At 41.3% G+C, this 24,931-nt stretch overlaps 1 protein-coding gene across 2 annotated transcripts in view; it reads right to left on the bottom strand.

The window, feature by feature from the left end:
• Nucleotides 1–24,931, bottom strand: part of wwp2 (WW domain containing E3 ubiquitin protein ligase 2) — a 260,110-nt gene that overhangs the window by 78,430 nt on the left and 156,749 nt on the right. For both annotated transcript variants that reach the window (XM_038806387.1, XM_038806386.1), the window contains exons 8-10: nt 24,082–24,313; nt 3,700–3,789; nt 1,260–1,434 (exon numbers count right to left, since the gene is read on the bottom strand). In XM_038806387.1, coding sequence (XP_038662315.1) covers nt 1,260–1,434; nt 3,700–3,789; nt 24,082–24,313 — 497 coding nt within the window. The remainder of the gene's footprint in view (nt 1–1,259; nt 1,435–3,699; nt 3,790–24,081; nt 24,314–24,931) is intronic.

Raw genomic sequence — 24,931 nt, forward strand, 5'->3', positions numbered from 1 at the left:
TATAAAGGTAGAAAAATCTTGGACAGTATCTGCTTGCTAATATTTTGCGCAATCAATTCAAGGACATGCTGTGAACATTACCCTACTTTAAACGGTTACACCGAATTAAAAATAACCATTTTGAAAATGCTTCAGCAAGTAATGAATCTTATAAAATATCAAAATAGAACAGCATAGGGCAGCACGGTGGCCTAGTGGTTAGCACAACCGCCTCACGGCGCTGAGGTCCCAGGTTCGATCCCGGCTCTGGGTCACTGTCCGTGTGGAGTTTGCACATTCTCCCCGTGTCTGCGTGGGTTTCGCCCCCACAACCCAAAAATGTGCAGAGTAGGTGGATTGGCCATGCTAAATTGCCCCTTAATAGAAAAAATAATTGGGTAATCTAAATTTAAAAAAAAAAAAAAATAGAACAGCATCGTGTAATGCTTTGGCATTTTTTGTTGTCAGTTTGATCCCCAACTCTATAGTGCTCTTCAGTTTGGCTGGTAGCAGCATACAGGGAATGAAGGTATGGTGCTTCCTCCAAGGGAAATATTGAATATTCAATATGCCTCAATCACCTTGTTAATGTAGAGTAGATACATTTGCAAAGGTTTAGGAGCCGGTAACATGCCTAACTTCCCAGCTACTGAATGTACTCACCGCAAAGGCTCGAAAGTTTGAACCCATTATACCAATGTCTTTAGATATAGTACAATACTCTGTTTTGCAGTTGTTTTGAGGCCTCCAGCTGTAATATTTGGTTAAAATAAAGACCAACATTTTGAATGAATATATTTTTCAGTTTGCTTAGAAATGGACAATGGAGAAATGTTCCACCAGTTCTACACACCTTTTTGCAAATTTAGAGTACCCAATTATTTTTTTCCAATTAAGGGGCAATTTAGTGTGGCCAAACCACCTTACCTGCACATCTTTGGGTTGTGGGGGTTAAACCCATGCAGACACGGGGAGAATGTGCAAACTCCACATAACCTGGGGCTGGGATCAAGGTCAGGTCTTCAGTGCCGTGGGCAGCAGTGCTAACCATGCGCCACCGTGCCGCCGGTCTGCACACCTTTTTGATTCAATTTCAATACTAGAAAGACCAATGCTCACGTTTATAGAAGCCAAATAATAAAAATATTGCAAATGCTTTCCAGGCAATAGAAAAGGAAATGCAGTTTGCTGAAGAGTTAAAAACAAAAAAGCAGAATGAAAAGAGTATTAGAATATGAAAAAAAATCCAATTGTTTAAATTGAGCACAAGCTCATCTTACTTGGTATAAAAACCTTTGGTTGAAATGTTGCATTGCTCCCTGAAGTTGGTTCCTTTGTGACTGCCACTGTTCGAAGTTTCGAACAGTCTCGGCTGTTGGCCGTTGCCATGTTGTTGTCCTCGTGTTATGGTCCACGTAATAAAACCTGCCACGTTGATCTACACGTTTTTCCCAACTTTAAAAATAATGTATCCAAGAATTAGAGCGAGTTTGCAGATCTAAATGTTGACTTTTAATACAGAACTGTTCTAAAGTACAGGAATTAGGACCCCTTTCTGAACACAAAATTAAATACATTAATTTTGTTTTAAATTGAGAAAACACAGTAAAATTACAAAAAACTTCACCAAAAAAAAAAGATGACGCAAATCAGATATTAGCAGTTCAAAATTGTGCTTTTACAAATTGGAGGATGGGGAATAGGAAAGGACGACCTCAAGAGATAGAGAATATCATCATTTGAGGTTTGGGGAAAGTTTAAATTGCAATAATCACAGTCGAATCAATGAGAGAAAGGTAAGATTGCAATGGGGATTGATTGCTGTGCAAAAAGTATGCAAGAGGTGCTAGAAAAGCTTCAATATGGCAGAAGTACTGATGTCTTAAGTCAGATTTGAAAGAAGAGTCGGACGCAAAGTAAATAAATACTTGGTATGGGGCAAAATCATAATTTTGGAGGCAGCTTTTGTAATGGATACATGCAAGTTTAATTTAATATAAAAACAACAGCATATCAACAGATGGATACCTTAAAGAGGGAGCATCAACAGTGTTAGACTTTTCAGGAGATACGAATTGCAAGTCAACCACATACATTTCATAATTTAAAACATTATAAATCTAAACTTTCTCTTCATGTTGTGGTCTCGTCTTAGTAAAATCTGCTGGACCCAGCATCATGAGAAACCGGGGAAATTATTTAATGTCAAAAAGGCATTGGTGTGAAGGAATGCTTAGCAAATTAATTTAAAAACAAATTAAATAGGCGTATCTCAATTCTTAATTTTCCCCAAAACTTGAATTTATTTTAAACTCATTGCAATGCTCAGTTTATAGTGATTGTTTCTTGAATTTTTTTTAATGAATAGCCTCGTCTTAGAAAACTAAAACACACAGTGAAAGCTCAAGTACCGCACCCCCATTATTCACATTCCTTTTTTTTTTATTACTTTATCTTAGTTACACAGCCAGGGCTCAGAGTGTGGACAGAGGCAAACCCCTAATCCAGCTCTTTGCCTGCTTCAAAAAACAATTCAAATTGAATCCAATTCACGGTCCCCATAAAGGAGACATACCAGATCGGAGCCAAAAGGCTCAATCTACGCTCAATCTTAGCCAAAAGGCCGAGAAGCGATATTATTCACATTCCTAATAATCTTCAAGAACCTTTGTAGGTAAATGGAAACCATCTGGGGTTAGGGTCATTCATGTTTCCATTTCGTTCCACTCCGATGGCAAGACCCACAAGGATCGCAACAGCTAGCATGCCAGTCACTACCAAGCGACCCTTCCCAATCTTTGACAGCTATCTCCAGCATTGAACAAAAACATTCAGTCACAAACACTCCTGTTTAGTAAACCTGCTCATCCAGTAACTTTGCAAAGTGCTAAAGGGCAGTACAAAAACAAGCTGATGGTACATGCAGCATATACTCCACTCTACAACAGCATTTAATCAGGAAAACTCTGCAGTTTAAAAGTCAGAAGCTCTTCAGGGTGGCTTTGGCAGAGGTTACCACCAGTATCACCAAGGGTGAGCATAGGCTGGCTTTAACATTGATCAGTGTGGGTGGGACCTCCACACTTGTTTGGGGTGGGCACGCACAGGCAAAACAGGACAACTATTAGCTCATGTCTTTGGTCTCTAGTAGGTCTGGCAGATGAGGTGAAGCAGAACATTAAACCCAATTAACCACTCAATGTGCCAGGTGGTTCTTCCAGGAGGAATAGTAACCAGAGGAATTTAGAGCTGAGAAAGTACTGAGGAATTTTGGAGGAAATAAGCAGCACATTAAATTTCAGAGCAGAAACTGCCCATGTTGTTATCAAGGCGAATCCTCTCCAATTCTGACAATCTTTCAGGACCAGTGTTATCCAGCATGGTGGGCAATCAAGATTCTACGGTGATTATTTGAGTGAGAGTTTTTTTGGGAAAATATTGTATTAAGGCATATATAATTTTTAACAACAATTTTCAAAAGGAAAAAAAAACAACAGAACTAATAACACCCACCCAACCAACAACCAAACCCAGCCAACATGGCTTACATACATAGTTTCCCCCGTCCTCCTTTCCCACTAACTATTTTCCACCTCATTTGAGTTGTTTTGATGAGAACTTTCAGCTATAAAACAATTTCCTTAAGAGGATTCTTGTTTTTTTAAAGTCAAAATACCATTTTTTAAAAACCTTTTTTTTGTTTCATTGATCGGTGCTTACCCTGGAGGCAGAGGTCTCTCCCACGTGGTAGTCTTGGTGTTGTGATCGACATAATATACCCTTCCATTCGGAAGTACTCGCTGTTCCCATCTGAAAAATAAGCCACAGGCCTAAATTATATTTAACAGCTTTTGATATTTCTAATAAAAATGTTCACCGTGTATTAATGCTAAATTTGGGACTATTCTACTCAATGAAGGAATGAGAACCAGCCCATTCTAATGGGTGGCACAGTGGTTAGCATTACTGCCTCACAGCACCAGGGACACAAGTTCAATTCTGACCTCAGGTGACTGTGTGGAGTGCGCACGTTCTCTCTGTGTCTGCGTGGGTATTCTCTGGGTGCTCCCATTTCCTCCCACAGTCCAAAGATGTGCAGGTTAAGTGGATTGGCCATGCTAAATTGCCCTTAAAGGTCCAAAGGTTAGGTGGGGTTAAAGGGTAACTGGGAAAAGGCCTGAGTCGGGAGCTCTTTCGGAGAGTTGGTGCAGAATTGTTGGGCCGAATGGTCACCTTCTGCATTATAGGGATTCTATGATTCACCAAGCATCAAGCTCTAGGATAATTCAAAGTACTATATTCATGTATAGCAGTACAAAATCCACATTTTAACATATCAATTTCTTGCCTTTCCTACTTTTCAAGATTTCTGGTTACTTTCCAAGTAGTTTTTAACAAATCACAATTAACTTGCATTGTTACAACCCCAAGAAGCAAAATTACAATTTGTGATCCTGAATAGTCTCATACTTGTTGAATAGCAGTCTAGGGTTCTAAAAGTATAAAACGTCACTGCAGAAAAAATCTATAAAACTTTAATCAACTACCCATCTCTCTTGTTCAAAAAAAGTATTTTTGAAGTATTATAAATTACGTAGACTTCCCAGATTAATGGTTGGCCTCTTCCAGCATCAGTAGCTTGTTGACTGGCACATTGGTAATGAATTTAAACAAAAATATAATTCTCAGTTGGATTTACAAAGATGCTCTGACAAAAATCACTCTCGCTATAATGCCCACCTTAGCTGTTATATACAGCTGGTCTTGAAAGAATACAAGGTAGAACATATAATTCAACATCTTGTTGAATTTACTAAAAAGAACAAAAAAAAACTAATCGTCTAGCTGTTATGAACAGCGGATGATAACACCCTAAAAATGAAGGTTGTCTAATTCTGTCAGATGTTTGCTGTATCTTTCCTTCGAAAATGAAAGTCGTGCTCAATCTAGAGATGGACTTACCTTTAGATTTGAACCACAAAGAAATTCAAAAATCTGAAGAACCTAAATGAAATTTCAAGACAAAATTTGCTGTACATCAGCATTTACTTTGCTTTTTTAGTTTTATGTTGTAAATGTCACCATTGATCTTTCGAAGAGTTAAGCTCAGTAATGCAAACAAATTAAAAACATTCGGATAATGTTCTGAGAAAAATTATGTTCACATTTTACCACAGCTTCTTGTGAAATATTCAAAAAATGTATTATGTCATTTGACATGTTAGGACCTAATTCTCCAACAAATGAACAAAATGAAATCCTCTTAACATCATTTTGAAATAAATAAAACAAGAAATATTCTGTGTGTGTTTTGTTTTATGTTCATAAAATCACAGAATTTACAGAAGGAGGCCATTCAGCCCATCAAGTCTGCACCGGCCTTTGGAGAGAGCACCCCACCCAAGCCCACACCTCCATCCTATCCCCATAACGCAGTAACCCCACCTAACCTTTTTGGACACGAAGGGCAATTTATCATGGCCAATCCACCTAACCTGCACATCTTTGGATTGTGAGAGGAAACCGGAGCACTCGGAGGAAATCCACACAGACACGGGAGAACATGCGGACTCGGCAAAGACAGTGACCCAAGCCGGGAATCGAACCTGGGACCCTGGAGTTGTGAAGCAACCGTGCTACCCTTAATCACCATCATTCACATCTTGGCAATGGTCAAATAGCTTTCAACATGGCTGAGGTGCAAAGGCACGAGGAGGTTCTTGCGACGCAGAGGGCATTATCTTTGGTGGAAGCTCACGTCCAAAAGGTTGGGGTCCTGTTTCATAGCTTATCATCCACCGTGAGGATTTTGGATGAGGACAAGGGGGATCCGGTGAGAAGCACTGATAAGCCCGGTGTCTAGAGTGAGATGGTGGAGTGGTTCCCAGCCGAGTTTGAGAACTGGCTGCCATGCTTCGGGAATCTTAATCTGGAGGGCGGGCAGCTTGGATTCAATGGAGCACATTTAATCCCGTCTTTGAAGTCTGGGGTTCGGGTGGCTTTACTTCTAGTACTATATGGTCCTGTGCCTGGTTTTGGTCACGAGGGTTGGAGGTTGTCCAAGACGGCTGGCCGCGCCCCCGTGGGGAGCCAAGGTTATTGACCACCTGGGCCCAGTCGAGTCGACAGGCTGGAAGTAATGAAGCTCATGTTCAAATTGTTGAAATTCTTGGAAAATCCTGAAGAATGCTCTCTGTTTTAGATCCTGCTTCATCCTTGATGTCTACTTTCTTCATGTGCCAGTGGAGTGGTCTTTATCCTGATGAATACTTCACTCCTCAGTTGTGATCCTGGACTTCTGTTGTCTGTTAATGCTGTTATTTTGTTTACCTACAGGGAGGTAGATTCTTTGGCGATGTCCTGCATCATTAATTAGGTTTTCTCATGTCAAGCTGAATATTAATTGTGGGATTTATGCATGTAAGTTTTTATCCTGTTCTATCTGTGGGGGGAGGACGAGCCGTGCCAGAACAGTGTAAGGGGTGGAGGGTGTGGGTGGTACTGTTAGCTCCGTCCCTGCATATTTTTGAGGAAGGTCCCTGTAGTCAGATCTAATCTGTTTCTTTTTGTCCTCGGGACCCAGACGAACTGTGTCTTATCCTGTTGAGGACGGGGATTTGTCGAGCTCCCATTTCTGGAGGAAGTCGGTCATTTCTCCTGAATTGGGTCTCCCTCTTTGACTGTTCTTATGCTCATTCAAAGTGGCCAGAAGTCGCCATAATGAGGTCAACTTCATTAGTAAAGATGATTGAGAGGTTAGGAGAAGTTTTTAATAAATTTGGATTTCCTAAGCCATTAGTGAGTGACAACGGACCACAGGTAGTCTTTCAAGGATTTGAAATTTTCTTTTTTTTTTTACATTTAGAGTACCCAATTCATTTTTTACCAATTAAGGGGCAATTTAGTGCAGCATTGACCAAATGTCTACATCAATTCCTACTCATATACACGAATACTGCACATTCAACAATGTACATTTTTCCAGCATTACTGATGATGAAACAACAATTGCGCTCGGCATTCGACTTATTGAAACCTCCAAAGACAAAATAAATTGTTCAAAAGGAACAACAAGGTCAGATCGAACGGAGGGGAACACAAAGAAAAATATTGTGTTTTCCGCCAAGGACAAGACGTTCTGGCTAGGAACTTCTCTGCAAGAGAGAAATGGGTTCTTGCCATGATCATTGCACAGACGGGATGTCTCATATAACAGCCAGACCCGGGATAATGTCATCTGGAGGAGGGATGTGCACCAACTGTTGGTGGGGAGAACCAATCTATTTGAGATAGAACCTGCAGTGAATCTGAATTCAACTGTACAAGGCTGACCTGAACCTTCTCGAAACCCAGACAACAACAGGGTTGAGGAAAACAACACCTCAATTTCAGACCAAGCACAGAGTTAACCTCTAATTACAAGATTGACATCAGTCAAAACAACAACGTTCATACAAAGTCTGAAATGCCAGAGGCTACAACTAGTGCCAAGAAGCAGACATCTGAGGTTAGCCGGCAAACATTCAGAGAAGGACGACCACTCACACTTCCTCCCCAAACCGTCTGATTTTATTGATTATTGTTGATTGATTATTGTTTATGTTACACTTGTTTCACATTTGTTGGGGACGTTCAATTTAAAGGGGGAGGAAATGCTTTATTTATATTGATTTCAGAGAAGCAGCACTGAAGCTGCACCGAGCAGTGTGTAATGATACATGCATCACGTCACGTCCCGTGCAGGTAACTGTGCAGATTAAGGAAGCAACCTGTACTGAACATAACTCATTAATAACCTTCCTTTAGTTTGTCAACCTCTGTGCCTCCAAGTCCCATTTCAATGACCAATGTAAGCAATCCTTCAAGGTGCATCTTACCATAACCCTTCATAATCTTATAACTAAATATGCTGAATACGCTCCTCTACTTGTTTTAAGGCATCAATGATACTAAACACACGCTGATTCTAACTGAAATGGTCTTCATTCTCAAGTGAATTTGTGGATTTAACACCCATTTGCGGTCAAAGTGTATTCCAGACTGAAAATCCGTCATTGAAAACTTTTTGCTCGAGGACCAATTTTCTAACACTAACAGTTTGTAAGAGGAACCAAGTGTGGAACTGAAAACCCCCTTGTCTGAGCACATAAATGGACTACTGTACATCGTTCCAAATTATATGTTTACCAAACATTACTTTCTCACATTTATTTCTGCTGAACTTTTCTAAACTTTTACTCTAAAGTTTTATGAAGCTACACAAATGAACTTTTGACAAGGTAATTCTGAAGTTGAACTAAACTGCTTTCAATAGTTTATTTGGCTTTACATTCCAATTTTCTCAACATATCTTTGGTGAAAACGGATCACAGTTATTGATTGTGTTGGGTTTTGTGGAAACCCTTCTGGTTAATTACAATAAAGAACATTAACAATGCAATCCCTTAGAGCAAGCAACTCATCTTAACCTATCATTGAGATATCATCGGTTATTGTGAATGGAAGTCCAGAATGTTGGATTAAGTGATACTGAAAAGGTGCTGGGGTAGTGGTATTGTCACTGGATCCAGGGTAAGGATCTTGGGACTTGGGTTCGAATCCCACCACGGCAGGTGGTGGAATTTAAACTCAATAAAATATATGAAATTTAGAGTCGGATGATGACCATGAAACCATTGTCGTACAAACCCATCTGGTTCACTAACGTCTTTTAGGGATGGAAATCTGCCATCATTACCTTATCTGGCCTACATGACTCTAGACCCACAGCAATGTGGTTGACTCTTAAATGCGCTCTAAAATAGCCGAGCAAATCACTCAGTTGTTTTCAACCGCTAGAAAAACATGAAAAAGGAATGAAACCAGACGGACCACCCAGGCAGCGAAAACACCCTGCAAAGTCCTCCTTACCAACGTCTGGGGGCTTTGCCAAAGTTGGGAGATCTGTCTCATCGACTAGTCAAGCAACAGCTTGACATAGTCAGTGTCTTACCTTACACACAATGTCCCAGACACCACTCTCACCATTCCTGGGCATGTCCTGTCTCACCGGCAAGACAGACCCAGCAGAGGTGGCAGCACAGTGATACATAGTTGAGAGGTCGTTGGCCTGGGAATCCTCTACATCGACTTTGAACCCCATGAAGTCTCATGGCTGCAGGTTAATATGGGCAAGGAAACCTCCTGCTGATTACGTACCGTTAACCCTCAGCTGATGAATCAGTACTACTCCATGTTGAACACCACTTGGAGGAAACACTGCGGGTAGCATGGGTGCAGACTATGCTCTGGGTGGTGGACGTCCATCACCAAGAGTGGCTCAGTAGTACCACCACAGACTGAGCTGGCCGGGTTCCTAAAGGACATAGCTGCTAGACTAGGACTGCAACAGGTGTTGAAGGAACCAACAAGAGAGAAAAACATACTTGACCTCATCCTCACCAATCAGATGCATCTGTCCATGACAGTATCTGTCGAAGTGACCACCACACAATCCTTGTGAAGACAAAGTTCAGTCTTCATATTGACGATACCCTCCATTGTGTTGTATGGGACTATCACCGTACTAAATGATAGACTTCAAACAGATCTAGCAACTCAAGCCTGGGCATCCGTGAAGTGCTGCTGGGCATCCAAGAGGTGCTGTGGGCCATCTGCAGCAGCAGAATTGCCATAATGCCATTATACATTGCAGCTGTATAGACCTTAGTTAGGCCACACTTGGAGTATAGTGTTCAATTCTGGTCGCCACACTACCAGAAGGATGTGGAGGCTTTAGAGAGGTGCAGAAGAAATTTACCTGGATGTTGCCTGATATAGAGGGCATTAGCTATGAGGAGCGGGTGAATAAACTCGGCTTGTTCTCACTGAAACGACGGAGGTTGAGGGGCAACCTGATAGAGGTCTACAAAATTATGAGGGGCATAGACAGAGTGGATAATCAGAGGCTTTTTCCCAGGGTAGAGGGGTCAATTACTAGGGGGCAAAGGCTTAGGGTGTGAAGGGAAAGGTTTAGAGATGTATGAGGCAAGGTTTTTACACAGAGGGTAGTGGGTGCCTGGAACTCGCTGCCGGAGGAGGTGGTGGAAGCAGGGACGATAGTGACGTTTAAGAGGCATCTTGACAAATACATGAATAGGATGGGAATAGAGGGATATGGACCCCAATAGTGGAGAAGATTTTAGTTTAAACGGGAAGCATGGTCGGCACAGGCTTGGAGGGCTGGAGGGCCTGTTCCTGTGCTGTACTTTTCTTTGTTTGTTGTTCTATAATTTCAATTGTTCTTTTTATTCATTTCAACAATTTTAAGCAAGCCATGACTTACATAGCTATTAGTACAAATACACCTTCACATTAGTACCACCAGTGGACAATGCACCTTTATGACATAAATAAAAACGGTCTAGAATACAAACTTAGAATGACTGTTTTCATGTTAAATGTAACAAAAACTAATTTCATGTCATTAATCAATAAGTATTCAAGTTTCTTATTTCCGTGGGCCACTTTGATACATAACCCTGAGGGTCACATACAAGAAAGAAAAAGGAAGAAGTTGCATTTATATAGTACCTTTTGCAAGCTCAGCATCATTCCAAATTGCTTCATAGTCAATGAATTCATAAAGGTTTCAATCAATGCTCCCATTCATTTACATACATGTCAAGCTGTGGGTATCAACTGATTTAGATATTTTAATATAGAATAGACTTATTCATCATTCTGACAACCACTAAGAAAATAACTTTCTAAGATTTCTCCATGCAAGCAAATGTAAAAGTAAGAGGATAAAGCAGATTAATAACTGGAGAGATGCTGGAGGAGGGAGGGATTTTGATTCTTGGGATAGGGTGGAGGGTGGGGGGGGGGGGGGGGGGGGGGGGGGCATCTGCTGGTGCTATTCACGAGGGTTTAAACTAACTTGGCAGGGGTGTGTGAACCAGGAGGAAATATTAAAGAGGAACACCAAGGTGCACTGGGAGAGATTGCAGTGTTGTAAGGAATTCCAAGTTAAGAGGTGGGATCAGAGTAAAGAAAAAAGTAATAAAGTCGAAAGCTGGGTCAATGAGCATATTATGTGAATGCACAAGAATGTGGTTAATAAGATTGGTGAGTTACAAGATTGACATGTGGAAATATGATGTTGCGGTGATAAGAGATCTGGCTTAAAGGGCTGAACTGGGTATTAAATATTCCTGGATACAAGACGTCCAGGAAAGGTAGGAATGGAAGAAAAAGGGAAGGAGTGATAGGATTGATTGAGGAGAACATTGCAATGCTAGGCAGAGACGGCTTCTCAAGAGGGGTCAGGTACAGAATCTATTTGGCTCGAGCTAAGGAACAAAAATGGTCCAATTATATTGCTCAGAACAGATTTGCAAGGGAATCATGGAGCAAGAATGGCAGCTTGGTTATAGTGAAGGACTGGGTAGTAGCAGTAGTAGTAGTAGGGCCGAAAGGGGCAAGAGTTCCTAGAGTGTGTCCATGAAAATTTTCTACAGCAGTATGTTTCCAGTCCAACAAGAGGAAAGGCACTGATGGACCTGGTCCTTGGAAATGAGGTGAGCCAAGTGAGAGGACTGATTCAGGACCAAAAGGGGGATTTACACATGGAGGTAGGGGAACTAGCTAAGGTACTAAATTAATACGTTGTATCTGCCTTTACTGAGGAAGAAGATGCTATCCAAGCCACAGTTAAAAGAGGAGATAATTAGCACACCAGAAGGATGTAAGATTGATGAGGAGGTATTCCGATAGACTGTCTGTACTTAAAGCTCATAAAGGACCCGGACCGGATAGTGAACCCATCTGGTTCACTACGTCCATTAGGGAAGGAAATCTGACGTCCTTAACTGGTCTGGCTGACAGTGACTCCAGACCCACAGCAATGGATTGACTCTTAACTGCCCCCTCTAGGGCAATTAGTGATGGGCAATAAATGCTGGCACAGCCTGCGAAACCCACGTCCCACAAACGAATAAAAAAAAAGATGCATCCAAGGATACTAAGGGAATTGCAGAAACACTGGCCATAATTTTCCAGTCTTCCTTTGTCTCATGAGTGATGCCAGAGGACTGGAGAAGTACAAATGTTAAATGCTAGTTCAAAAAAATAGGGTATAAAATACACCCAGCAAATATAGGCCAGACAGTTTTACTTTGATGGTGAGGAAGCTTCCAGAATCAATAATTCTGGCCAAAACTAATGGTCACGTGGACAAAAATGGGGGAATCAAGAAGAAAACCACGTTTGACTAACTTGCTGGAATTTTTTGAAGAGGTAACTGTGAGGGTTGATGAGGGCAATGTTGTTGATGCTGTAAGGGCTCTTCTTTTGATTCTCTTATTTCCCAAATCTTTTATTTTGCTGTTATCATTTTTGGTCCATGGATGTTTAATGGACATATACCTTTCAGTCGAGCAGAGGAAGTGAGGAACCTAAAAATTACAAAATAGTACACTGTTCTAGCTTTTGAACATTCGAGAGATTGGAGGAATTTGGTTTGATTGGTTGGCTGGTGGCCGATGGATTGTCAAAAAGCTGTATTCTGCCAGACAACAGGCGGTGATTGGGTCCTACCTGAGTGGGACGGTTTTCAGAGGACCAAGGAAAAGACAGTCGGATCCTGGACGCTTAACCAAGAAGCTGTGTGTCTCTTGATCTCTCTTTCTCCAGAAAAGCTGCAGAGCTGCTGTATTTCTAAACCTACAGAGAACCTGGATAAAAACTATTGCAGACTGAATGCAGAAGCCTCAAACTGAAAGCTTCGACTGAAGGAAGGTGTGCTCGAAGACAATCATCTGAAACAAAGACTCATATTTTTATCATTATTTTTACACCGCGCTTTTCCCCTCTGTGTTTGCTTGTCTGCCATGTGTTTGTGTGTATAGGGTCAAGTGGGCTGGAATTGATTGCACTCTAGCCCAGGAGGTCGTAACAATATGGTACATGGATTTTTAAAAGGCTAATACAGTGCTGTGCAACAGACTTGTGAGGAAAGATAGAGCTGATGGAATAAAAGGTTCAGTTGCAACATGGAGACAAAATTGGGTGAGTAACACAAAACAGAGAGGTCAATGGATGTTTTTCGGGCTGGAGGAAGGTTTATAATGTTCTCCACAGATCAGTGTTGATATAGATTATATAGAATTTACAGTGCAGAAGGAGGCCATTCGGCCCATCGAGTCTGCACCGGCTCTTGGAAAGAGCACCCAACCCAAGGTCCACACCTCCACCCTATCCCCATAACCTAGCAACCCCACCCAACACTAAGGGCAATTTTGGACACTAAGGGCAATTTAGCATGGCCAATCCACCTAACCTGCACATCTTTGGACTGTGGGAGGAAACCGGAGCACCCGGAGGAAACCCACGCACACATGGGGAGAATGTGCAGACTTCGCACAGACAGTGACCCAAGCCGGGAATCGAACCTGGGACCCTGGAGCTGTGAAGCAATTGTGCTATCCACAATGCTACCATGCTGCCCTGATCTTCCTGATATGTATTAATGGCCTAGATCTTGGTACACAAGGCACAATTTCAATATTCACAGATGATACAAAACTTGGAAACATTATGAACAGTGAGGAATGTGGTATAGAACTTCAGATGGACAAAGACAAGTTAGTGGAATGGACACCCACATAGTGGATGAAGTTCAATGTCGAGAAATGTGAAGTTATTCATTTTGGAAGGAAGAACATAAAGGACAATATAAAACTCTGAAGGGGGTGCAGAAGCAAAGGTACTTGGATATATATGTGCATAAGTCATTGAGGTGATAGGTTAGGTTGACAGAGCAGTTAATAAAGCATTCAGTATCCTTTATTAATTGGGGCATAGAGTACAAGAGGAAGGAGATAATGCTGAACTTGTATAAGACACTCGTTCAGCCTCAGCTGGAGTATTGCGTCCACTTATGGGCACTGTATTTTAGGAAGGATGTGACGGCATTGGAATGCAGCAAAGATTCACAAGAATGGTTCCAGGGATGAGGAAAGTCTGTTATGAAAATAGATTGGAGAAGTTGGGACAATTTTCCATAGAAAGGGGTGTGGGGAGATTTGATAAAGGTATTCAAAATCTTGAGGGGTCTGGACAGTGTAGATAAGGAAAAACTGTTCCCACTCATGAAAGGATTGAGACAGAGAGGGAACAGTCATAATGTCATTGTCAAAAGAAACAAAAGTAACATGAGGAAAAATGTTGTCATGCAGCAAGTGATTGGAGTCTGGAATGCACTGCCTGAGAGTGTGGTAAAGGGTAGGTTTAACTGAGGTATTCAAAGATAACTAGACTGTTATCTGATAAGGAAGAATGTGCATAGTTATGGGGAGAAGTCACTAGGTGAATTGCTTATTTGGAGACCTAGTGTAGACTGAACAGGCCAAATGGCCTCCTTATGCACTGTTCCAATTCTGTGATGATGTTCGTAAAGGATAAACCAGCAACTATGAAATATATGCACAAGTTGAACTGAAATGCCAGATTTTGAGGACCATTTGCTTGAGATCAAGGGCTAGAAATGGCACAAGTTGTGGTTTGTTTTCAACATAATTAAAGCTTCTCACAAAAGGTACTATTTTTCATTGAAAACTTAGCACAAAGACTTTTCCTATGCAAAACTCCTCTGGTCTAAACACCACTCTCCATTACATGGTAAGTAATCTAAAGGAAGCTTTGTAAGTGCAAGAGTCAGACTAAGCATAGGGAACTATTGAAAATAGACTTCCATTTATACAGCACCTTTCACAACCTCAGGATGTCCCAAAATACTTTGCAGCCAATGAAGTATTTTGGAAGTGTAGTTCCTGCTGCAATGTTGAAAATGTGGCAGCTAACTTGAGCACAGCAAGCTCCCACAAAAAGCAATGTGATAATGACCAGACAATCTGTTTAGTAATGTTAGTTTAAGGGTAAATGTTGGGCAGGGCACTGGGGATAACTCCTGTTCTTCTTCAAAATAGTGCTGTGGTAACTTTGATGCCTACCTGAGAGTGCAGGCTTGACTTTAATATCTCATCCAAAAGATGATATCTTAGCATTGCACTGGAGTGTCAGTCAAGGCGTTTGTGCTCAAGTCTCTGGAGTGGGATTTGAACCTACAATCTTCTGATTCAGAGGCAAGTGTGCTACCACCAAGCCACAGCTTTATTTTGCATTGTTTTGATATTGCCTGAGGCATTTGGCCCTTGCTGAATTATCTTATTAAATTTTAGGATAGATTTCACAGTGCAGGAGGAACAGATAGAAAATGCAAAATGCACAAGGAAAGACGATGCACAGAAAGATGGTACAGTCAAGGCACAGGTAAAGAAAATCAATCTTTAGCCAGTTTCCAGTGCCCCGGGAGGCAGAAGAAGCATCTTATTTAGCAGAAGCTGCTGTTGTCATAGTTGGGCTGTCATTGACAGCAAATCTGTGGGGAAAAATCACTACTAAAAATCCATCAATTATTGTAGATCACAGCCTCCAAAAATGTTTCTAGAAAGGGAGTCGACTTATACATCATGTGTACAATGTGAACTGAAACGTGTGTGGGTGTGTGGGTGTGTGTGTCTGCATGCAAATTAATTCTACAAAGATACTTAAAACCACTATCATGGTGCTTTAAAACTGTCAAATTCATCATGTTCGGTATCCAATGCAAAGAGATCATCCAATTCATTGCGTGATTTTGGCTATGGCACCATCATAAAGATCTCATTCTGGATCAAATTTGTCACTTTCGATTTCAGGATCAACCCTTTGCAAGAAATCATCTTCCTCTCCATCCATTGAATTGGATATTTCACATTCTGTGAATTATCTTTCGAGGCTTTGTGCACTAATAGTATCCCATGATTGATAATGAACCCACACAAAACTTCAAGTGGAGCAACATACATATTGTGATGATATGATCTGCATACTCGTCTGCCATTGGGCCAGAACGTCGACTTACCATTGGCCCTGGTCGGTCATGTGCCTCTCGACCGATTGGCCGAGAGGCTGAGTTAACCACGCCTCTATTAACGAGGTATAAATGCTCAGACGCCTGACGATCGTCCCTTTCCACTGTAGACGATCGTAGAGCTGTGTTCTAGTTAATTAAAGCCAGACTTTGGTAAATCACTCGCCTCGCGTGCAATCGATGGTACATCACATATTTAGGTGTTTTTCTCCATCAACCATTCATCTATTCCATTTGAATATGATCCTTGAGCGGCTTGTTGAGGTACACATCCAAACACTGAACAACAGGCATCAGACCCCCGATATAACTGAAAATGGGTGTTATTTCTTCACAGGCATTTCTTGATCTATGTAGTTAAAATAAGATCTGAAATGAAGCACACTACTAAGTTGCATTCTTTACACAGACCAGTGAGGATGTTTATCCACACATCATTAATCCATAATTTCACCTCATCCTTATCCTTCCAACCGCTATCATGGATATGCACAAAAGCTCCAACAGTGAACTGGATTTTCATCAGAACTGTTCTCAAACCTCTCCACATTTAGCTGCTGGACAAATCGAAATTCATGGTCGCTTCATCCATGTTGCTGATGTGACTAAATGGGTACTCATATTTTTGCCACTGTCTGATGATAAACCGTTGGAAACTGGTAACTTTGTCATCAGGTTTTCTTTGCAGTATCTGAGCGATCCTGGTCTTCTGTTGCAGATTGTATCATTCAATAAAATGGCAACACCCAATTGCTGCTACTCTGAAATCTTTGTTGGACTCGGGATTTGATTTGGCCCATTTAAGGCTACACATTGCATTTCTGGTGACAATATACTCTGCAGATTTTGAAGGTCTGTTCCAATACATACTTCTCAAGATCAGACCAGTGGCTAGTCCACGTTCTGATGGTGCAATTAGTCTTGGACATCTTCTACAGGATAGGGTCTTGTCCCCCCCCCCCCCCCCCCCCCCATTATTGCTCTTTTCTACAAACATCAAATTTCCTCGCTGCAGTGTTTATTTGAAGAGTTAACAACTGTTCGAACGTTTAGTTCGAAAGCAGTTTCATACTTCATTCCTTTTGCTGGAGGCCCCATTTCTGTTTGTGGCTCTCAAGCATCGTCTTTGCAACACAGTCCATATTGCAGCGTGATTCCATGTACTGACTTCCAGTTAAGCTAAGTAAAACATGTATTTCTGTGACAAAAAATTGAGGCTTACTACTAATGCAAGGTAAACATTTCATAGTTGAATGGGGAGACTGGTGTATACATGAACTTTGCCCCTAAGAAATTGGGTCATCTTTATACATCAGGTCAATTTATACAATCTACATTGGATAAATGGTTTCACCACTCAGGATCCTGACACTAATAACCACTGATCTCCGATACAAGTGGCATAGCATGCATCATTAACACCAACATCCTGTATTTATATAGCACCTTTAATGTAATAAAACATCCCAAGGAACTGCACAGGAGTATAATAATGATCAACAAGTTCAAATATAAGACACCAGGCCAGGTGCCCCAAGCCTGGTCAAAAAGATAAAGTTGAGATAAAAGTGGAAAGTCAGAGCGATTTAAGATGCAAATTCCACAGCTCAGAACAAAGACGGCTGAAGATATGGCTGCCAACGATGGACATTGGAAGTAAGGATAGAGAGCCTCAAGAGCACAGAACTCAGGTTAAAGGCTGAAGTAGATTATGGAGATAGGGAGGAGTGGGAGCATACAGGGATTTGAACACAAGGATAAGAATATTAAAATTGAGGCTTTGATGGACCAGACGCCATTGTAGCTCAGTGAGCCCAGAACTAATGAGTGAACAGAAGTTGGTGCGAGCGAGAACACAGGCGACATTTTGGATCAGCTGAACTTAATAGATGGCTTTAGTTGGATGCATAATTGAGAATCTATATAACTTCATGGTTAAAAATCTAAAATAAGAAAACTAGATGCTTCAGCAGCTTTTACCGATACAAGACGAAGGTGGAAAGTTCATCAAATTAATTCACCTTTAGAAACATTCATCGAGTCGCCCAAGAAAGTATCCAAATGCGTACAAAACCTCACAACTGAGACTCTCAGTAAATGAAAACTGGCACAGATTAAAATTACAGTTTACAGAGACAGAAAATAAAGAACTATTTGCTAGGCTTCATAATGGTGAAGGCAGAATCAGCTCTACAAGTGAACGAATAAAGATCCATTTGAGACTAATTGCAGAATTGAGGTTTGCAGTATCCACCAGCAAGTCGACAACCAAGGAAACAGCACACAGCACATAAAGAAACATTGATTTTTAAACAGGGGTGATCTGTAACTACTATGTAAGCCTATTTTGGCTTTCGAATAATGATTTCATAATTAAATAAACAAGTTTTGTGTCTTAATAATTTAGAATTTCCTGACAGACGTATTATAAGCACCCTTTTGAACTCAACATAGCTCTAACAGTGCAGTGAATTGCTAAAAAGCCCTTACTAACACAAATACCAGTTTTACTAGGTACATAACAATGATTGTTGTGCTTTCCTATTCTAACAATCTCAGACTTTATTCCCATAAAAACAATTAAAAGCTTTAATTAAGGTCGATCATAAGAATTGGCTTTAAAGAGAGTTATTTGTTTCTAGTTTTAGAAAAAGAAATTGTCTGAGAAGCACTTGAAGAATGTGGTCACTAATTTGTTCTTTTTCCTGTTTACAATTGATGTATTTTCTAGCCGCTGCAACACCACAATGTTCTGGTCCATTTAGCACAGTGGTAGTTACTGCACTAAAGCAACCCCCATGGCTTTTTTCACTGTTTTATTGGCAGGGCCTCGGCTAACAAAAACGTAGAAGAATTTCTACTAGTCTGGACTCCTCATTCTTTCTTAACACTCTGGCTATAGAGTGGGAGCCACATATCACAATCACGCATTTATTTTTAAATTGTACTGCTGGTCTCACTGTGAACTAAGAACAAGGAAGAAGCTCAGGGATACAATAGCAAAATGTGACGTTAGAAGTCCGTAAGGTAACTGATCCAATCATCTACGATGGCCATGATGCAATGTGCTGCCACAGCACAGAATGTCACCAAAGCAGAGTGAAATGGGTGGCAGAGACGGGGCGGCACGGTGGCGCAGTGGTTAGCACTGCTCTCTCACGGCGCTGAGGACCCTGATTCGATCCTGGCCCCAGGTCACTGTGTGGAGTTTGCACATTCTCTCTGTGTCTGCTAGATCTCACCCCCACAATCCAAATATGTGCAGGGTAGGTGAATTGGCCACACTAAATTACCCTTTAATTGGAAAAAAAATTGGATACGCTCAAATTATTTTAAATAAATTGATGGCTGAGAGGAAATTTTAGTGAAAAAATTCTCCCCAGCAATCTAAAACAAGAACCAGGTTTATGTTGCTATGGCCACCAGTTGTAAGAGATATTGCAGGTGTTGTCTTTATAATAATCATTGCATAAGTGTCAACCATGGCTCAGTTGGTAGCACCTTTGCTTATCATAGAATTTACAGTGCAGAAGGAGGCCATTCGATCCATTGAGCCTGCACCAACCCTTGGAAAGAGCACCCTACTTAAGCTCACATCCCTGTAACCCCACCTAACAGAAGGGCAATTTAGCAGGGCCGATCCACCTAAGTGCTGCACTGCCAGAGGTGCCATCTTTCAGATGAGGCGTTAAAACAAGTGTCACCCGCACAGGCGGATGTAAAATATCCTGTGGCATTATTTTTAAAAAGAGCAGGGGAGCTATCTCTGGTGTTCTGGCCAATATTTATCAATATCAATCAACATTACTGAAACAAATTATTTGGTTATAAGCACACTATTGTGTGTGGGAGCCTGCAGTCTGCAAGGTAATGTAGATTCCCTACTTTACAATGGTGTCTACACTTCAAACATACTTTACTGGCTGAAAATCGCTTTGGGATGCTCTATGGAGGAGTCTAAATGCAAGTCTGTATTTCTTGTTTCTGACATGAAGTATTCAACCGTGAGGAAACACTCTTTCAAGCCAAAACAAGTAAGGCTTTCCCCTTTGAAGGTAGTCTTCTCCAAATTATTAGTTGGGATTTGTGGTTGACTCTTAAATGCCCTCCGAAATGGCCTAGCAAGCCACTCAGTTGTATTCAACCGATACGAAAACACAAAAAAGGACCTACACCTCAGGGACTGCAGCAGTTCAAGAAGGCAGCTGACGACCCCCTTCTGAAAGGCAACTAGTGATCGGCAATAAACGCTGGCCTAACCAGCGATGCCCACATCCCATAAATGAATGTTTTTAAAAATCTGCTATCAATACCAGATTTTAGTCCCACTGTGCTCATGTTTGTAAAGCTTGATCATAACTATGGATTTAGTATGAGAATCTGGGGATTTTATTCTGCGAGCAAATTGGTTCATGTCAAGTAAAATGTTACAATTTTATCCAAATTATGGTAGCACTTCAACTGGAGCTACCAATTAAATCTCATTTTACTGTCCTTTCACTGGAACCTTTCACATTTTTCCTGAGAAACACTTAAATGGATGTGATAGTATTTGTCTGAAAAGGCACTTGTTATAATAGTTGCAAGTTCTCTGTACCGAAAGAAACAGTCTAACTTATTTTAAAAAAATAAATTTAGAGTACCCAATTCTTTTTTTTTTCTAATTAAGGGGCAATTTAGCATGGCCAATCCACCTACCCTGCACATCTTTGGGTTGTGGGGGTGAGACCCACGCAGACATGGGGAGAATATTCAAACTCCACATGAACAGTGACCCAGGGCCGGGACCGAACCCGGGTCCCTGAGCGCCGTCAGGCTGTGGGTATCAGTGTCCAAAAGGGTTTCACAGGGTGACACATCAGCGCAGCAATTTGTCCTCCAAAATATTACGAGAGTTGCTGAGGCGCTGAGGGTGAGTGGCAGTGGCTCCATGGAACAGGAGCATGTCGTCTTCTCTCAAAGACACCGTTCCTCCTCCCAAAGCCTCCACAATGCCAGTCACTGCAGCTGAGGCCAAACTGATGTTTTATAAAGGTTGAGCATAACTACCTCCTTTTGTATGCCTCTACTTAAAAGCTGAGGATTATGTGCCGTTTTAACAGCTTTTTCAACTTGTCCTGTTATCTTCAAAAACTTGTGTACATTCATGGCCAGGTCTCTCTGTTCCTGAAGCCCCTTTAAGATTGTACCATATTATTAATATTATTAAACAACCTAGGTTAATGTATCCAGACTGTTTGCCTGCTATAGCTGTAATTAAGCCATAAAAGGTGAGGTCATGATTTAGTCCAACGACTTGCTTGGTTACAGATCAAGGGCTAATGGGATATTGGCATGATTGCTGGAGAGTCCCTGGAGAATAGGTCAATTATGAGGGGTTGTATTTAGTCCTAGCTAGGGCGGCATGGTGGCGCAGTGGTTAGCACTGCTGCCTATAATGCTGAGGACCCGGGTTTGATACCGGCCCCGGGTCACTGTGTGGAGTTTGCAGGGCAGAAACATCAAGTACTTCTCAAAGGCAGCACGGTAGCATAGTGGTTAGCACTGTGGCTTCACAGCGTTCCCAGGTTCGAATCCCGGCTTGGGTCACTGCCTGTGCGGAGTCTGTGCGGAGTCTGCACGGGTTTCGTCCGGGTGCTCCGGTTTCCTCCCACAAGTCCCGAAAGATGTGCTATTAGATAATTTGGGCATTCTGAATTCTCCCTCTGTGTACCCAAACAGGCACTGCAATGTGGCGACTAGGGGCTTTTCACACTAACTTGGATTTGAATTTTGTTTATTGTCATGTGTACGGAGGTACAGTGAAAAGTATTTTTCTGCGAGCAGCTCTGCAGATCATTAAGTACATGGAAAGAAAAGGAAATGAAAGAAAATACATAATAGGGCAACACAAGATACACAATATAATTGCATAAACACCGGCATCGGGTGAAGTATACAGAGGTGTAGTGTTAATGATGTCAGTCCATAAGAGAGTCATTTAGGAGTCTGGTAACAGCGGGGGAAAACTGTTTTTGAGTCTGTTCGTGCGTGTTCTCAGACTTTTATATCTCCTGCCTGATGGAAGAAGTTGGAAGAGTAAGTAAGCCGAGTGGGAGGGATCTTTGATTATGCTGCCCGCTTTCCCCAGGCAGCGGGAAGTGTAGATTGAGTCAATGGATGGGAAGCAGGTTCACGTGATGGACTGGGCTGTGTTTATTACTTCATTACACAGTGTTAATGTAAACCTACTTGTGACAATAAAGATTATTATTATTATTTTCCCTGTGTCTGCGTGAGTTTCATCCCCACAGCCCAAAGATGTGCAGGGTAGATGGATTGGCCACACTAAATTGCCCTTTAACTGAAAGAAAATAATTGGGTACTCTAAATTTATAATGAAAAAAAAAGGATTTAGTCCTAGCTAAGCAGGTCATGTGACTTCTTAGTGGGATATAGATGATGTCATTAATGAGTGGAACCAGGTCTATCTGTAGTTTTGCAGTTTACCATAGGATTTGAGTTTGACAAGACAGAAGGATGTTACGTTGAACAGCAGTTTTTCCAAATGCTGCTGCTCCTTAAAGGGTCTCTCTCTCTCTCTCTCTCCAAATGTCTCGACACAACTAAGCACATAATCTATCTGTTAACTTTATTAAGAAGTGGCATTTGAACTGTATTTGGTTGCTTAATTGGAGTTAATAGCAGGTATAGACAGTACTTTGAGGTTTTTCCTTGTGTTTAAGAACTGTTTAACTGACAATTACAACTCTATTTTCTTTGATGTTAATTTGGTTAATTCTGTGTTTAAATTAAAGTTTTTTTACCTGTTGGTCAGCGTCATCACTCCTGGGGTGAAGTATCTTTTGCTCACAGTTTTACAAATTTGACAAAATTATTTGGTGTTCTTGTCCGGTATCCTAACAAATATTTGTGTCTGGTCCGGTATCCTGACATCAGCCTCCATATGATGATCTCCTTTATGGTCCCAATTTGGCCCCACATTGCTTTTTTAAAATAAATTTAGAGTACCCAATTACTTTTTTCAAATGAAGGGGCAATTTAGCATTAGCACTACCCTGCGCGTCTTTTGGGTTTTGGGGTGAGGCCCACGCAGACACGGGGGGAACATGAAAACACCACATGGACAGTGACCCGGGGCAGGGATTGAACCCGGTCCTCGGCGCATTGCGGCAGCAGTACTCACCACTGTGCCACCATGCCGCCCTGGCTCCACACTTCTTTTGACCACCGTTTTACCATTTACGTGCTCACAAGCTACCTCTCCACATTTCTAGCCAAAGGGAGCTGTTTAAATTTAGTAAATAACAGAGGGAACAATATTGGGTTAAAAAGGTAAGATAATTTCCTCTATGGAATATTACTGGTAATACTTTAAGGAACTTATACGGATGAATGTTTTATATCTGTAAATATATACTGGGTATCAGTAAAAGATCCTGGCCAGAATTATATGTCCCCACCCGTCTGATGGGATATTTAATTGCAGCTGAAGTAAACAGGAATTTAAATGGCTCCTTGCATCCACTGGTGGGAGACACACCACGGTGGGGCTCTGGCCCACAAAGCTGTTGTATTGTTTGAAAAACCTAACTTGTTCACTGATATTCTTCAGGGAAAGAGACCTGAATCCTTATCCAGTCTGGTTTATAGGTGACTCTAATCCCACATCAATGTGGTTGACTCTTAACTATTCTCTGAAGTGGCTCAGCAAGTCACCCAGTTTTATCAAACTCTTCCACAGGAGCAGTTTGAGAAAACCAAGACTACCATCTCAGAGCAACCAATGATGGATAATAAATTATGACCTCACAAGCGAAGCCCAAGTCCTGAGAGTCAATTTAGCAAAATTCTAGTGCATAAAAAAAAATGAAGTACCAAATCAACAAAGTGAACAGACTGTTTACTCAAGAGACCTGCTTCTCTGTCACAGTACAATGCAGTATTCACCATCTAACTGGTTAAAATTCCTCATATCCTCTGAGTAATACTGTAGTACTTTTATCACCCATTGGCTAAGTATAACATGACTGCTGACATTTTTCCATTCACTGACCAAACCCTATTAATAGACAGGCTGTTTATTTCCCAGTGAATGGTAAAGTGTGAAAGCTGGCTTAATAAAAAAAATTTTCCGACATCCTTACCCAGTAGGCAGTGCTTCCAGGTTTTGGACTAAAGTCTGAGACGGTTCCGGCAAGGCAGGAGCTGCTTCTGATATCTCCCCGACCGCAGGTGAACTGACGGGACTTGCAGTATCAGTGGTCGAAGGGCTGGTGCCTGAGGCTGATGGAAGTGTTACATCGGGTGGAGAGGCAGGGCTTAAACCATTACTCCAGTTTTCACTGTCACTTTCATTTGAAGCAGTCTCTCCATTTTCTGAAATTGAATGAAAATAAACTCACATTGGATGATTATTCAAATAAAACCTTAGCCTTACCACCAACAGTTCAGTCCATAATAAAAGGGGAAAATGGCGGTTATATCATTGGACCAGGCTAATGCTCTCAGGACATAGGTTCAAATCCCACCAGGGGAGCTGGTGGAATTTGAATTCAACTAAGAAATGTGGAATTGAAAGCTAGTCTCAGCAATGCTGACCGTAAAACTTTCATTGATTGTTGTAAACACCCATCTGGTTCACTAATTCTGCCATCCTCAAGGCCTACATGTGACTCAAGACCCACAGCAATGATTCTTAACTGCCCTATGAAATAGCCTTGCAAATCACTCAGTTCAAGGACCATTAGAGCTGGACTTGCCAGTGACACCCACACCCCATTAAAGAAAGAAAAACCTGCAGTGCAGAAATTATACTGTCTAATCACTCCCGATAATTAAAGCAATGTTACTTGCAGCAGTAAGTGTTAAGTTCAGCATTGTTAAGATTTATTTATTAATTACTCCTTCCTACCATTATTAGTAAATTCACTATAATATTAATATCAGTTTTGATAAGGCAACAAAAAGCAACAATGCACTTTGAAAAAAATGAGT

This window comes from Scyliorhinus canicula, chromosome 9 (assembly GCF_902713615.1).
Source record: "Scyliorhinus canicula chromosome 9, sScyCan1.1, whole genome shotgun sequence".
Taxonomy (NCBI): Eukaryota; Metazoa; Chordata; class Chondrichthyes; order Carcharhiniformes; family Scyliorhinidae; genus Scyliorhinus; species Scyliorhinus canicula.